The sequence below is a fragment of the Parambassis ranga genome, chromosome 17 (genome assembly GCF_900634625.1).
Source record: "Parambassis ranga chromosome 17, fParRan2.1, whole genome shotgun sequence".
NCBI classification, from domain to species: Eukaryota; Metazoa; Chordata; class Actinopteri; family Ambassidae; genus Parambassis; species Parambassis ranga.
The window spans coordinates 5,219,511-5,235,475 of record NC_041037.1 but is presented as its reverse complement, the minus strand read 5'-3'; the positions used below and the strand labels follow the sequence as shown (position 1 = coordinate 5,235,475).

At 44.4% G+C, this 15,965-nt stretch overlaps 1 protein-coding gene across 1 annotated transcript; it reads left to right on the top strand.

Moving 5' to 3' along the window:
• The first annotated feature begins 1,114 nt into the window (after positions 1 to 1,114).
• Positions 1,115 to 14,662, top strand: tmie (transmembrane inner ear). The gene is made up of 4 exons (XM_028428077.1): positions 1,115 to 1,225; positions 8,316 to 8,433; positions 9,757 to 9,906; positions 14,379 to 14,662. Exons 1-4 carry the CDS (start codon positions 1,115 to 1,117, stop codon positions 14,660 to 14,662), a joined length of 663 nt encoding a protein of 220 aa, XP_028283878.1.
• The last annotated feature ends 1,303 nt before the right edge of the window (positions 14,663 to 15,965 follow it).

Below are 15,965 nucleotides of genomic sequence, written 5' to 3'. Positions count from 1 at the left end.
GAGACCATGACCAAACCATTTGTGACCAATTTATACACCATTTTCTAAGCTAGCATAAATGCTGAGATCAGTCCTGACTGAGATTCATCATATTGCCTGATGACATCCAATCATGCATACACCATATACATCCAATACAATACAAAATTTTGATGAGGAGGTAGATTGGAGATGATGGGGGTACATGCAACGAAGTGGACTTTCACTCAGGAGTCCAAGGTTCAACTTCCCCCAACACTGCACGTTGTTTTGTTTTCACTTGTGGTCAACTTTCCTTTTTAAAGGCAGCAAGGAAAATTCATTACAGGGAATTCTGTCATGAGGGTGCCATTTCCATGTCTTGTTTCAATGCCTTGTCTGAAATATAGATATACAAAAACACCAGCAAAGTAAAAATCCTATATTTATAGAGGTCAGCTACTTTACATCAAACAGAGGAACAACAAAACAAAGAAAAGAAACCAGAAGTAACACTTCTTTAACTTATAAGCTGAAAATAAATGCCTGAAGACGCTTTCCTTGAGCAAGTGCACTCTGAAAACCTCAACAGCAGCTTTGCTCCTTCTATTTTGCCACATTGGCAGGATGAGGCTGTGAGGATTTTTTACACTTCAGCCTTCTGAGGCTATAAAAATGATGACTCACAGCCATTTGTTTCCCCATCCTGCGCAGGCCACCTCATCATGGTCAACTGTACTGCCCATCCCCCCCCACACACACACACCCTCTGAGTTAACTGCCTGTCCCCAGCAGGATGAGCTGGCTGTAAACCACACCAGGTCTGTTAATTAATTAATGTACCCTTACTGCAAGGCTGGCTCCCTCCATTGTAGTGGAGCGGTTTTTAGCTGGCTGCAGTGGTGACTGCTACTGTCTTTGGGCGGCAGGGTTGTGGTGAAAAAGCAACAGATAGAGGAGCCGAGAAAACAGGCAGCTGTGGATGGGAGGAAGCCTTCAGCACCAGAGTCACTATTAATCACCCATAGGGCCATTGTGGTCCTGTCCTGTAAACGGCGCCAGTGCAGGCAGGCGGGCAGACAGAGAAAGAAGAAGAGAGCAGGAGGAAGAGGGAGAGAGGGGGCAGGGTGGCTGCAGGAGGAAAGAGGGGGAGAGAATGGTTGGGGATCAGCCTGTATGTCCACCTCAGCTCCTACTGCAGGGCTGGGGAACAGTGCTGCTGTCTCAGTGCTTGTCCTCCGTGTTCTCACAGGTTCCGGATCCTGAGGTAAGAGCTCGATACATCACTACAGGTTCTCTCCACAGGTTCCTTTCAGGATTATCCTGAGGGCTTCTCTGTGGTGGGCGCAGCTCTTTAGGTGTGATTTATGGTCTTTGTTTGGTCGGCTGAATTGTTGTTTGCTTTACTAAACAACAAGGAGTGTGCATGTTGAAATCTGAGACAGTGTGTAGGTTACACGAACAGTGAATCAACACATGTTTAAATGTGGGCTATGATAACATGGTGAATGTGAAGAGAAACTTGCTGTTTTTGTGCTTTTGGAGGAAATATATGGCAGATTTCTGACAGAAGATGCTAAAATTCATCATGTTTTCAGGGGAACAAGATAAAACATTTCAGCTCCCAAAAATAGACACTGTGGAAACATGAAGGAGATACAGATCCATACAAAACCTTCTTATATAACATCAAAGTGACTCTACACTTGCAATTATTGTAGACAAATAGATTAAACCTTCATGAAATTGCATCAAATTGGATCCTGACTGAGGGCCAGATTTTAAAGGGGCTGTGTCACGTGTGCCTGTACCCTATTATAATAGGTTGAGCCTGTTTTTATTTTTTTACTATTTATACCTACGGTATATAACAATGCTGTGGTATGTGACACCTTCATCCACAGAACTTTGATCAGCTGCTTTTTACAGGAGATCAGAGAGAGAGAGCAGAGGAAAGCTCCACCAGCAGCTCCCTCTCTCTCAAGTGATCCCTTCAGTGCTTCCAACAAAGAGTGATGCCTAACAAATACATACATATACTAGTCCCAGCATAGGCTGGATCAATTCGGAAATTAATCACAGGTGACATCCTTTATAGCATTTGTTAAATCCTTCTCATTAATTAATATTTTTTCCGTAATACGTAGGACAGCTTTCATCTCAGTGTGCAGCTTCTGTTAATGTTAATCCCCCTATTAAATTATACTAATCTTTAGTGATTATGAATTCCTCACAGAAAAACACGTACTTGAAGAAAATTATTCAAACACACCTCTGAATATGTAACAGACAAACCAAACAGTCCTCCAACAAACGCGTATATGTGGGGATGTAATAACGAGGTCACTTGAGGTCGTTATGTTCCTGTTATGTTTGTTCCACCAGGAGAAAACTTGAAGCTTACAGCCACTAATCCCACCACATGAAAACCCCCTCTGGAGTGAGTGACTTACATAATCATCCTTGAAAGAAAAACTTTTGTGAGGCAGTGTTAACTATCCTCATTGAGGCTAATCCTTCTGTGGGATTTGCACACACACACACACACACTCACACAGACAAAATGAGTAGAGCAACCTCTTATTTTTGTGTGTGCAACTTCTTTGTTTAAGTTCACAGCCCTTCCTGTGTCCTCCTCAGTACACAAAACAGTGCAGAAGCCCTGAAGCAGCTTGTACTGTCACATTTGGCACGCTGGATTGCAGAAGCCGATCAGGTCTGACAAACGGCACAGAACAACAGGATTATTTTGCCCTGGTGCTTGCACAAAAGAAACACAGGAAGCATTCTTATGTCTGGGCTCTAAGATCACAGTAAGATCAGCTGATTCATTTGTCTATCTCCAGTGGAAGAACTTAACATACCGCATTTTCCATTCTTCAAAGCTTGTTTATATTTAGGATGAGTTTTAGCAGACTTTTACAGTCGGTGCTCTACAAGGTTTGATTTCTGGTGAGAAAGAAACTTGAAAGTTCTGTTGCCCAAACCTTATCAAATTAATTAGATGTAATAGGGTGATGACTTGGCGTATTGATAACATCTACATTACCTCCTCTATTTGTGCACTACTGTGGCCAGACAGTGTGTTGTTACAGGAATCATTGTGTGGGGACATGTTAGATTTCTCATCATATGTTTTCTGAAGACTCACTCCTTGCATCACAGTCCCCTTGTATTTTTTGTTCTACAGCATCAAAATATTGGCAGTAAAAGCAGCAAATCTAATAACGTCCACTTTCTGATCTGTTGCTTGTTGGTGTATGGACTGCAATGTAGAATTTCCCAAACAACCTTGTATCATCAAATCATCTGATCGATGTACATTAGACAGGAAGATGATTTTATTAGGGACCTGATGCTTGGCTGGCTCTAGTGATGCAAGACATTGATCTAACACACACACACACTGTGTGTAAGGAGTAAGGTGTTTTGAAATGCAAAAGACAGAACTTTGTACAGCTCAAAACCTCACTGGTTATACAATGATCGGCCATGACATGACCACATGCCTAATATTGTACTGGTTGTTAGGATTCTGTGTTTCTTGATTTGTTTTCTGTTTAGTTTTCATTCCTGCCCTGAGTCTGTGATCTGTGTGTTTGCAGCTGTGTCTTGTGTTTCCTGTTTTATTTTGAAAGTCCATGTTTCCCCTTGTGTTCCTGTGTGTTTTACTTCCTTGTGTTTCCCGCCTTTAGGATTGCTTGCCCCACCCTGATGTGTCTCACCTGTGTCTTGTTACCCTTCTGTATTTAAGTCCTGTGCTCCCCTTTGTTCTTGTTAGTCCGTCCGTGTATCCATGCCATGTTCCTGTGTGTGTTCCCTTCCTCCCTTTTGGATCTCCTTTAGGTTTGGTTTGTTTTTTACTGTTTGTTCTTGGTGATTTAGTTAGTTGTTTTTTACTCCTTTGATTTGTACTTTGTGTTCCGGGATTTTATGTTTTTGACCTGTTTTGGCTTCATTAAAAGCTCTCTTTTAGTTCACCTCAGCCTCCGCGTCTGCATTTGGGTCCAAACTCCCCCCATAACATAACAGAACGGACTAACCATAAATGGACCCAGCAGACTGTGTTTCAGCCTGGAAGGCTATTAAAAGACAATGGAGATTCCTCCAAGCAGAGGTGGACGAGGTGGACTCCTTAATTCCTCCCCCTCAAGACAATCAGGAGATCCGGCAATGGGTCTCCTACCGGATTTCGGTTTTACAGTTGCTGGGGGACCTATGCCTCGAAAAGGAGAGACTATCTACCCGGATAATCTATACTTTGGAGGATAAGCCTTGGCTAATTGACCTGCTCCTACCTGCGTATGAGGAAATGGAGAGGTTCCCCACGCCAGTGGCCCCAATGCTTCCCCCCTGGTTCACCCAGCCTGTATTCAAACCAGCCGGTCCATCCCTGTCTGTTCCTGCTCCGGCTCCAGCTGCAGTCTCCGTCTCCTCATCCCCTGACCCTGTCGAGGTTTACCCCTCGTCCTCAACGGAGGCAGTTGGATTACCGTCCTCATGGGTTTCTACAGCAGCTGGTAGTCTGACATCTTCATGTCCACCAGTTCACTCCTCCCTGTCTGTTTCTGCTCCAGCTGAATTCTCCGCCACCTCTTCCCCTGACCCTGTTGAGGCTCCCTCCTCGTCTTCAGCGGAGCCAGCTGGACTCCCTTCCCCGCCTGTCCCAGTGTCAGCTGGTGGGCTGACGTCTACGCCATGGCCAGCTGAACTCCTCCCGTTAGTTCCTGTGCCAGCCGGTGATCCTGAGCCTTCTATGGAGCCGGTTGGGTCTACACTGTGTGTTCCTGTGTCAACTGGTGATCCGACATCCTCGCCATTACCAGCATCTCCTGCATCTCCAGCCTTGGTCTCCGTCTCCTCATCTCCTGATCCCACGGGGGCTCGCCCCCCAATCTCTATGGAGCCAACTGGACTTCCTCCTTCGTGGGTTTCTGCAGAGGTTGGTAGCCTCACATCTTCGCCCGCGCCAGCTGTTCCAGTTCCTGCTCCAGCTGCTGTCTCTGCCTCCTTATCCCCTTGCCCTGCCGAGGCTCACCCCTCGTCTTCAGCGGAGCCAGCTGGACTCCCCTCACGTATTCCTGCGCCAGCTGATGGTCTGATGCCTGCTCGTCCCTCCCTGTCTGTTCCAGTTCCTGCTATGGCCCCCGCCTCCTCATTCCCTGAGCCCGCTAGGGCTCTCCCCCCATCGTCTGCGGAGCCAGCTAAACCCCCTTCCTCATGTGTTCCTGCTCCTGAGCTAGCTGGTGGACCAGAGGCTAGCCTGATGCTGTTTGGACTCCACGTGTCACCACCTGTTTCAGAGGCTACCAGTGCTGCCTTGAGTGGAGTTCCTGCTGAGGTACTGGAGTTTGTATATCTTGGGACAGTGGTGGCTCTGACTGTAACTCTGGGGATTGCCAGTTTGGATTATGGGGGGGCTCCATCACAGCCACTATGGGCTGCCTGCTCAGACTCTGGGGAACCTTCTCACTTCAATCCTGATGGACCCTCTGTTCTGGTGACCTGCCCTGACCCTGGTGTTCCACCGCTCCCGAGTTGCAGACCCGACGCCGGTGGCCCTTCGCCTCTGGCCTCCAGTGCCGTTGCTGGTGGTCCTCCCTCGTCCCTGGTTTCCTGTCCGGACCCCGGAGGGTCCTCGTCCCTGGTTTCCTGTCCGGACCCTGGAGGGTCTTCGGTTCTGGTTTCCTGTCCGGACCCCGGAGGGTCCTCGTCCCTGGTTTCCTGTCCGGACCCCGGAGGGTCCTCGTCCCTGGTTTCCTGTCCGGACCCTGGAGGGTCTTCGGTTCTGGTTTCCTGTCCGGACCCTGGAGGGTCCTCGGCTCTGGTCTCCTGCCTGGACCCTGGAGGGTCCTCCTCCTCTCTGCCGGCCTTCTGCCCTGACCCTGGTGGGCCAGCCTCCTCGTCTCTGCCGGCCTTCTGCCCTGACCCTGGAGGGCCAGCCTCCTCGTCTCTGCCGGCCTTCTGCCCTGACCCTGGAGGGCCAGCCTCCTCGTCTCTGCCGGCCTTCTGCCCTGACCCTGGAGGGCCAGCCTCCTCATCTCCACTGGTCTTCTGCCCGGACCCAGGAGGGTCTGCTGCCTCGTCTTCGCTGGTGTTCTGCCCGGACCCTGGAGGGTCCGCATCTCCATCGCTGGTGGTCTTCCGCCCGGACCCAGGAGGGTCCGCATCTCCATCGCTGGTGGTTTTCCGCCCGGACCCAGGAGGGTCCGCGTCTCCATCTCTGGTGGTCTTCCGCCCGGACCCCGGAGGGTTCAGATCTCTGTCCCTGCTGGTCTTTCGCCCGGACCCTGGAGGGTTCACCTCCCTGTCCCTGCTGGTCTTCTGACCAGACCCTGGAGGGCCCATGACTCTGCCTCTACTTTTGCCCTTCTCCCTGCCTCTGTTGGGCTTCTGCCGGGACCCAGAGAGTCCCAGGCCCCTGACTGTTTTGGCCCCCTGGCCGTTTTTTGACTCTGTGGTCTCACAGTGGCCACTTTGAACTTCGTTTCCCTCTTCCTGAACTTCTGCCCGTTGGGTCCCCTTTTGTTTGAACTCTGATCCTTGTGGTTTTGTTTTGATCCCTCCTCCGGACCTCCCCCCTCCCTCCCGGCTCAGCTGTGACTTTTGTTTTTTTTTCCCTGGGACGTCTGGGATCCGTCCCTTGAAGGGGGGGTACTGTTAGGATTCTGTGTTTCTTGATTTGTTTTCTGTTTAGTTTTCATTCCTGCCCTGAGTCTGTGATCTGTGTGTTTGCAGCTGTGTCTTGTGTTTCCTGTTTTATTTTGAAAGTCCATGTTTCCCCTTGTGTTCCTGTGTGTTTTACTTCCTTGTGTTTCCCGCCTTTAGGATTGCTTGCCCCACCCTGATGTGTCTCACCTGTGTCTTGTTACCCTTCTGTATTTAAGTCCTGTGCTCCCCTTTGTTCTTGTTAGTCCGTCCGTGTATCCATGCCATGTTCCTGTGTGTGTTCCCTTCCTCCCTTTTGGATCTCCTTTAGGTTTGGTTTGTTTTTTACTGTTTGTTCTTGGTGATTTAGTTAGTTGTTTTTTACTCCTTTGATTTGTACTTTGTGTTCCGGGATTTTATGTTTTTGACCTGTTTTGGCTTCATTAAAAGCTCTCTTTTAGTTCACCTCAGCCTCCGCGTCTGCATTTGGGTCCAAACTCCCCCCATAACATAACACTGGTCCCCCTTTTGTTGCCAAAACAGCCCTGACCTGGACTCCATTAGACCCCTGAGGTTGTGCTGTGGTATTTGGCACCAAGAACTTATTAGCAGGCCTCTGTAGTGATTGTATGTGTTTGTCCAGCGCATCCCACAGATGCTTGATTGGATTGAATTTGGGGAATTCTGGGGAATTTGGAGGCCAAGTCAACGCCACAAACTCATTGTTGTGCTCCTCAAACTATTCCTGACCCCTTTTTGCTTTGTGGATCCTACTGAAAGAAGCCACAACCATCAGGGTTGGTTTCTGTCAAAGTAACATCCCCATGGATGGCAAGACCCAAGATTTCCCAGCAGAACATTGTCCAAAGCAATACACTGCCTCTGCCGACTTTTCTTCTTCCTATACTGCATCCTGGTGCCACGTGCTTCCTCAGATAAGCAACGCACCTGGACATACACAACAAACTCTGATGCGCTGTGTATTCTGACACCTTGCTTTCAGAACCAGCTTTGACTTCCTGAGCTTGTCTTTTGGATTGGACCACACAGGCCAGCCTTCGCTCCCCATGTTGGTCACAGATGACCAACACAGGCCAGCCTTCGCTCCCCATGTTGGTCCCAGATGACCCCATGATCCTATACCCTGTTCACCCCTGTTCCTTCCTTGGACCACTTTTGATAGATACTGCCACCCCTGACATGAGCTGTCGTTGAGAGGTGTTGCCTAGCCATCACAGTTTGGCCCTTGTCAAATGCGTTTGTCCATTGTTTCTTTAGGACAAAGTTAACCGCTGCCTAATATATACCACCCACTAACCGGTGCCATGATGAAGAGAAACACATCTTGCACGTTTTGTCCATTTTCTGAATATTATTTCAACTTCTGCTATTTTGACATGCACATTGTTCAGAGTGAAAGATGGGGTTTTACAAGGTCAGGGATCATCTGAACTGTTACTGTACAACTTCAGAAACAGTTAATCCTGTTTTCATGTCAGAGAGACAGAGAGGTGACCTATATTTTTATTGACATTGTCTGACTGAGCAACAGTAATAATAACATTTGATGATAATTGGTGATGTGGGTGAGTTTCTCTCAGATCTTTCCCCCTTGAGGTCCATGTGCTGTGGTTTGTGCAGGTTTATTTATGGTGTGCAGATGCTTAAAAGTAAATCAGTGCTTTCTCTCTCTGTTTTTCTCCCTACAGCTTTTACCCACAGATCCCCCAAAGAAGCCCGACCCTGTCACCTCAGAGACTGTTGTTTTCTGGGGGCTGCGATTATGGCAGGTCATTGGCATCTTTGCAATGTTTGTGTTGGCAGTTGGTTAGTATGTCTCATGACACTACTTCATTGTCACATTCACACAGCAACATCCTCAAAATAGCTGCCAATCTTAAGAAGAAACTGCAGACCAAAGATGTCCTCAATTATGTGTCCACAGAGTCATTGTCAAGCACAGTGTGATTAGCAGTAACAACACTGATATTATGTCGGGGGGGAAGAAGGATCCCCTCTGTGTTCCCTGTCTTCAGTGAGTCATCTAAGCGATAGCAGCAACTGAAGCATGAAGACAGAAACATGAGGGCAGACAAACATTCATTCTAGTGTCTCTAATAGTGTTTTAGACTGAATCATAAAGCTCAAAATCCAGTTGTTTCTAAATGTTAGCCAATAATTGTTCAATGCATCGTTATACAGTACACCTGGTGGACCTCTGTGATGTGTTTCACAGTTAAACAGCTAATCTATGGCCTGATCTTGGCATACAAAAAATATTTTCCATGATAAATATTGCAATATTTGGCAGGTCAGCTGTTCACCATAATTACTTGTGACTGTATTGGTTGCTTGATCGGATGATGTTGGCCAGTAGAATCATATGTTTCTCCACCTAAACCTAACATAATGTTGTATTTGGAAGATAATTTGCTGTTTTTTTGGTTAAGTTCCTATATAGATTATAGAGTTATAAAATTCAATTAAAATGTCTAATACTTTCTCACCAACATTTGTTCAGAGGCTGGTTTAGGAAAGTCCTGTTGCAGCCCTTGTTCAGCTGTTGTAAATGTGGCTGTGCCTTAAGTGTCCAGCAGAAGTTTTACTGTGATAGAGCAGGTGAAAGTGTAAGAAGTCCGCTGTCTAAGCAAAGGAAGTTTCTAAAGGGGATTAAAACTCAGCACACCATCAGAAGATCAATACATCTTGTTCACTGAAAGGCAGAAAAGGGTACTTTATCACAGGTACAGAATTTGCTAGATAAAATGTCTAAGAAGAAGAAGTGCTGAGGACAAGTGTGTGTCTGTGTGTTAGTGCTCTGGTAAAGGAGCAGGACATCTGCTATGAATAAACTCCACCCAACACTTTTGGACTCGTATATTTATTATATTGACATGTATCAATATTCCCATCAAGCTAGTCTCAGTGCCTGATCGCCCGCATATAAAGATTGAAGGGGACATTGATAAATTATGGCACCAGAAAACAACCGCTGCATCAGTCACACACAGTCACCACAGTCAGATGCTCAGTCTCACAAACACAGTGAAGTGAATTGTTGAAAAGGTGTGAACTGACCCTCTACAACCTTTGATATTTATGAAAAATCATCTTCTCTCAAATGTCTGTGTTTGCTTCTCTCTCCTTCAGTCATCACTCTGTGCTGCATATTCAAATGCCGGATCCCGAGAACCAAGAAGGAAATAGAGGCACGGCACGCACAAAGACAGGCAGCCAAGAAATATGCCAACACGTTAGAGACAGTGCCACCTCTAAATGAGCTGACTGAAATCCCAGGATGTAAGTATCATCTCTCTAAATATGTACAACGCAAACTTTCTTACATTCCTTGGTAATGTTTGTAGGCAGCAGCCTGAGTGTGGGCTTTAGCTTTTGTTTACCAGATTGTTCTTGTTTTTTTTAACTCTTTCACTGTTTTTACTCAGTTTTTTTAATCTTCCAGCCAAAGAAAGGGCACAAAATGTTTGCCAACTTTCCATACACTTTTTGTACGACATCGATAAAGTGCCCTGAGTATGTAGTGCAATCTTAGACCAGTTTGTGATTGCTTTTTTACAAAAAAGCACAATGCAGTTCAAAGCACAGAAAAACAGGGGAAATAACCTCAGTTCATTCAGCGCTGTGGGTAAAGAGGTACAGGAGATTTAAGGCACATGAGGTTTTTGGTTTGATGAGTTTTTTTGTTTGATGAGTTTTTTTGTTTGATGAGTTTTTATTTTGAAATGCACTGGTTGCATATCTACTATATCTATGTTTTTCTCGGGCAGTTTTTATTTCTTATATTTTCTCTCCTCTTTTCACCTCACAACACACAGTGTGTTGTTTTCCTGTGGTACTAAATCTACTATCCCTTCCCTTCCCTTCCCTTCCCTTCCCTTCCCTTCCCTTCCCTTCCCTTCCCTTCCCTTCCCTTCCTTATTCCTTCCTTCCCTTCCTTCCTTATTCCTTCCTTCCTTCCTTCTCCTCTTCTCTCTTTTTCCAGCTACCACTGATGCTGCTGCAGCACAGACAGTCTCTGAACAGGTCCAAACTCAAAGTGCTAACAACAGCCATCTCTCAGCAGTTAGGGTCAGCGAGGAGCTCCCTGGCTCCAACACTTTGCCAGAGTCTAACTGATCCCCCTACCACCCCCACACCCCGCCCCCTCTTTTTTCTGCTCTTATCGTCCTTCAGACACTCGTCTTGGCTAAATCACCTCAAAAAATCATAGTGTTCAGCCATGAAAGTCCCCTTGGTGAATTTGTCACGCATGCATCAGTCTACCCTGCATGTAGTCCAACTCGTGCTTTCCTAACAGCTTATAGGGATGCAGAGGGAATTTAGATACGAGCACATCACTTTGACATTTATAAATACAAAATACAAAGCACAAGATCACCATCCTCTGTTTAGTACAGTAGTAGTAATGCAACAGAAAACTAAACTGTAGCTTTATGCAGATATTTTGCATGTAAATGTTAGAAGCTAATAATGAGATGTGGAACAGTGCAGCATGCAGCACACCTTATGTGATTGCCTCTTTCGCCACCTGTCTGTCTGCTCACTAGAATAAATCAAATCTTTGACACTGTGTGCTACCAGTGTAAATGCTTTTATTGTAGAACTGCACTTATAAGTGTTACCGTGGTTATGTGTCTGTCTTAAGCCCCTTCAGCTGGATTTTTCTAGGTTTTATCATTGCGACAGATACAGACTGAGGGCTTCTTCTCAACTGCATCTCATGCATTCATGTGTATAAATTGAATTATTTGTTATTCCAGAATTCATTAATGATAGGAAAAGGTACTCAACTGTCAATACGGGAGGGGGCATGATGAATCTGCTGTGGTGAGATATCCCTGCAATCTCTCAAATGGAAAGCTGATCTAATGTGCACTGCAGTGAGCGCTCTCCTTTGGACTATATGACTAATTAAGCATGATGGCTTGATTGGAGAGGGGCTGAAGGGTAAATGTATGCAGCCATGATTAAAAGAGTGAGGATAAATGCTTATTTATTTGTTGATTTCAACCATGAATGTGAAAAAAACATAAATACTGTTCTATTTGAGGGCAACATGATTGTACAAGCAAATATTCAAATTGTTTCTGCGGTTATTATGCCCAGCTGAGGGTACACAAATGAAATAAGCTTTAACAGCTGACAAGCCAAATGACTGCTTACAGATAATACAGAGGACATCGAGTGTGGCTGAATGCAGAGATATTTGGAAATTTGTAATCAAAACTTTCACAAGTTTATCTTTTTTTTAATCAAGTGAGGATTTGATTATGCAAAGCAACAGTACACTCATAAAATGTTCTTCCAAAGCAATCAGCAAAAAACTAGCACTGAAAATAACCTTAATTAAATGTCACTTTTTTATCCCGCAGATGTATGCATGAACATGACTTGTTTACCTACCTATCTGTTTGTGTGTGTTGTGCATAAGTTAAAAAACAGCCGATTTAGGGAGTCATTTTCCAATAAGAATACAAATCTGTTAAAATAATCTGTCAAAAAGCACAGAAAGAAGAAAGAACGAACAAAAGAAAGTGGAGAGCCTTTCTGGCTTCAGCTCCATGGCCAAAACATCGAAAGAGATGGAAAGCACAAAGTTGTCATTCTAGCTATTATCCCTTACTCTCCATATATAAGGCACTTACACCTGAATAAAATGCAGCACAGAAAAGGCATCGCTGTAAAACACTTTGTGCAATTTGCCACCTTGACATATCTGCCATGTTCTCCCACCAGATCTGCTGCTTCTTACCTACAGAGTAGAACGTAGTTGATAAATGAACAAGTATCACAGAACACTTGCATTTTATACTGTGACGACTACAATTCTCACTCATCTGTCTCCTATAGCTTGGAATAAGTAGTGAGGAAAAGGCAGCGGAAGGTTCACAGCATGCCGATTGATGATTGGGAGAAAAGGGGAATGAAGTCCACCGAGCACTGTTCCCCAGAAGACATAACCAGGTGTATGATATGAGACCATATCAGAAACGTTGTTTGTCAATAAGTGAAGATGTGATTTAAATGTCACAATGCCAAAACAAAGTGAACCCTCAAGTTTGACCAAAAAGTTGTGGCAGCTGAATCTGAGCTGAATGTTTGATATTTGATGGTGTGTGGGGGGCAAGGCGTGGTTCATACACAGGATGTAAACAGCTGGACACTGGATAAAAAAGGCAAGCTCCAAGTGTAGTCACAATTTGTAAATGACATGTAACATCTGATCCAGGCTTGGACCTCTTACACTGGGGCTTTAGCTCTCCAGGTTCTGCATGAAGTGTAATTCAGTCAAAACACTAAGAAATCTGTTCACAAACATTCTGATGATTGCTTGATTACCTTAAGTCATCTGGATTTACTCAATGAAGCGAAAATAGTTCTCTAATAATTTTACGTTTACTCTGACCCCCTTGGGGAACTTTTGACATTTGGCTTTGTGTTTGACATTTGATTTTTTTGTCTTTGTTTGTGTATCCAGCAGAGTAATTGGAAAAAGGTTTGCTTTTCTAATGGAACAAAAAAAAAAAAAAACGCTCCATATGACCATAGCTGGTATGTCCTTGTAGCGAAAGAACTCTCACCAGTGTTTGCTTTAGATCTGTGTATGTCAGTGGGCTGCTTCTCACTATGCACAGCTGTCAGTCACTCAATCCAGAACCACATAGCTTACTTAGCCTGACAGCACAGTGGTCGGTACAGGCACAGTGTACAAGTCAGTACTTGACTGGTTGTTCAAAGCCTCCTGCATCTCCTTCCACATTGCCATCTACATGGCATCTCCCTTCCCCTCTGCTCCTGGATGCAGACAGCCCCTCTTTCATTATAGCCTCTGTCTGTGTCTGTCAAAAGTCTGAGTGGGTCTTTGGAAGTGTGCTCATGCCAGAATTTGTTTTCTCACTTGAAGCCTTCGTTGTAATCTTGTATCAGTCTTGTGTTCATGATGAAAGTTTCCAAGAGCGGGTTGAAGTGCTCGTTTACATTTAGATGGTGCCATATTGATGTAAAGGAGTGTGCGCTGGCTGTTCTGTTTATGCCAAGCCTGTGTGCCACAAGTGAAGGTTTGCATCGTTACTTCAGATGCACAACCTACATGTTGTAAGTTTGACATATGATTGCGTTTATGGTAAGATATGATTGTATTGCCCACCGGATGGTCAGGATAAGTTTCCACCCCCACACTTTCTATTTTCAAGGGCTGAAAAATCAATCTCATGTTTACAAACGTTACCTTTGTGACAGACAGGCAACCTGCCCACGGTTCTTATTTCTCCTCAATTACCAGATGGAATAGGCTCCTAAAGGTTTTAATTTGATTTATTTGCTGTTAATATAGGAAATACTCAAGTATGCAGATATCCACAGCGCTCTGTTAGCTAATATGAATTCAAAATGTATCCTTCCACAACCTCAATTTGGTAACTTCATCAAGAAAATTCATCTACCTCCGCTGCGCTCCCTTAGGGTTTCACCTCCTGCATAACAATGAGAAACACACTGTCACTGCTGTCAATACACACAAAGCTGTGTGTGCAAAGTTTGGTTCTCTATTTCTCACTGAGGCACTTCAAACAGCCCTATTAAAAGAATAAACAGAGCATGCTTATTAGACCAGATAGAAACAGATGTGCCTTCATTACATGCAAACTACTTAGCCTGACATTCTGCTGCTTGTATTTTCTCTGGACCCTGATGCTGCTATAAAGCCTTTAACCTTTTTTTGGTGGGGGGGTTTTCTACTTTTTACTCTGCAGCCGCAAAAGCAGAAGAAAAGGAGGAGGTAGCAACAGTCTCCGGGAAAGTGGACGCTGATAAAAAAGAGAAGACAAAGGAGGGCAAGAAAGAGGGCAAGAGTGCCAAAGAAGGTAAAGGAGATGAAAAGGACGCATCAACAAAGAAGAAGGGGGAAAAAAGTGAGAAGAAAGAAGATGGTGAAGGAAGAGCGAAGAAATCTGGAGAGAAGGGAGACAAAGGTGACAAGGGAGAAAAAGGTGGCAAAGGAGGGGCGAAAGGGGGAGCAAAGAAAGCTCAAAAGTGAACTCGGAACTAAATCATGTCATATTTTTCACAGCACATATTTTTTCTAAAATGAAATTTTTATGATAGATTGTATTTAAGATAAATAAATGCGGATATGTGTAAAAATGCGTCGTCGTCTTTTTCATCATCACAGTTATGCGAGAATATCAAGAGTACAGTAGAATTATAGATTTATTGTCTTATTCACAATTCACTGATGAACATTAGAGAGCAGAAAACATCGTCCTATTTGATCCAAAGTTTACACTGATATCTACAACATGCTCACATCACAATGGAGCCACGGTGTCTTCAGCAAATATGGCCCACATACTGCATCTAAAGCATGGAGACTACAATATCCACTCCACTGAGTACATTTCAGCACGAGATAAATAAATGACAATGAAACACTTCATGAGAGCTATTATATTAAAATGATGAAATACAAGATTAGCTCTATGGTTCTTGGTCTTATTGTACACTTGAGTTCCAAACACAATCATTGAACATGATACAATCAGAACGTAATACTGTATTATAGGGTATTAAAGTGCTCAAACAGAGGATTTTCATGATCTAATCAACCAAGGGTTATACATGAAAAAATAAAGAGAAAAATAAGGTCATTATTGTGGCAGTAAAATTGCAATGGTTCCTTCAAGTAATGCCGTTTTCTTTTTTTTCCACCATCTCTGTAGCCAGTTGCCATGCACCTGTGACTACTGTCAGTCCGCTCAACCTTCCATCCACAATCATGGTCGACCCCCATGGTGGGAATGTTTTAAGCTGGCTGATGTTGTTCAAATGAACGTTTTGGATGGTGTTGCTGGTGTTAAATGCTAACCTACTTATTGAGACATTAAAAAAAACAAACAGGAGTCTTGCATTTGTCAGGGACCATTTGCAGCTGCACATCTGGTGTATTTGAATAAGGTTAATGTCACACAGTGGATGTACGGTATGGGTCAAAGAAAAACACAGTGAGTTCTTCATTTTGTTTTGTTAGAGTATTATCTGACCTGGCTTTCATCATCTCTTCTGAAATTATGGTGACTTTCTTTTTCTTTGTCCTGTCTTTATGGCAGGTGTCAACCAGCGTTAAGGTGCATTATTGCCACAGCAGAAAATGATTTTAGAAGCAACCAGGTTATTCAGCTGACAGTATACCTTCACTGTAAGTCAAATCATTGCAGGTTTTGGTCGTGGTATTACTGACAAAACTGGAATGTAATGGAAGTGCAGTGAAGATGATCTGTTAAGGTGTGTGAAAAGATGCAGCATAATGATGCTGGTGGGACAAATAAGTCCAAATAACAAAA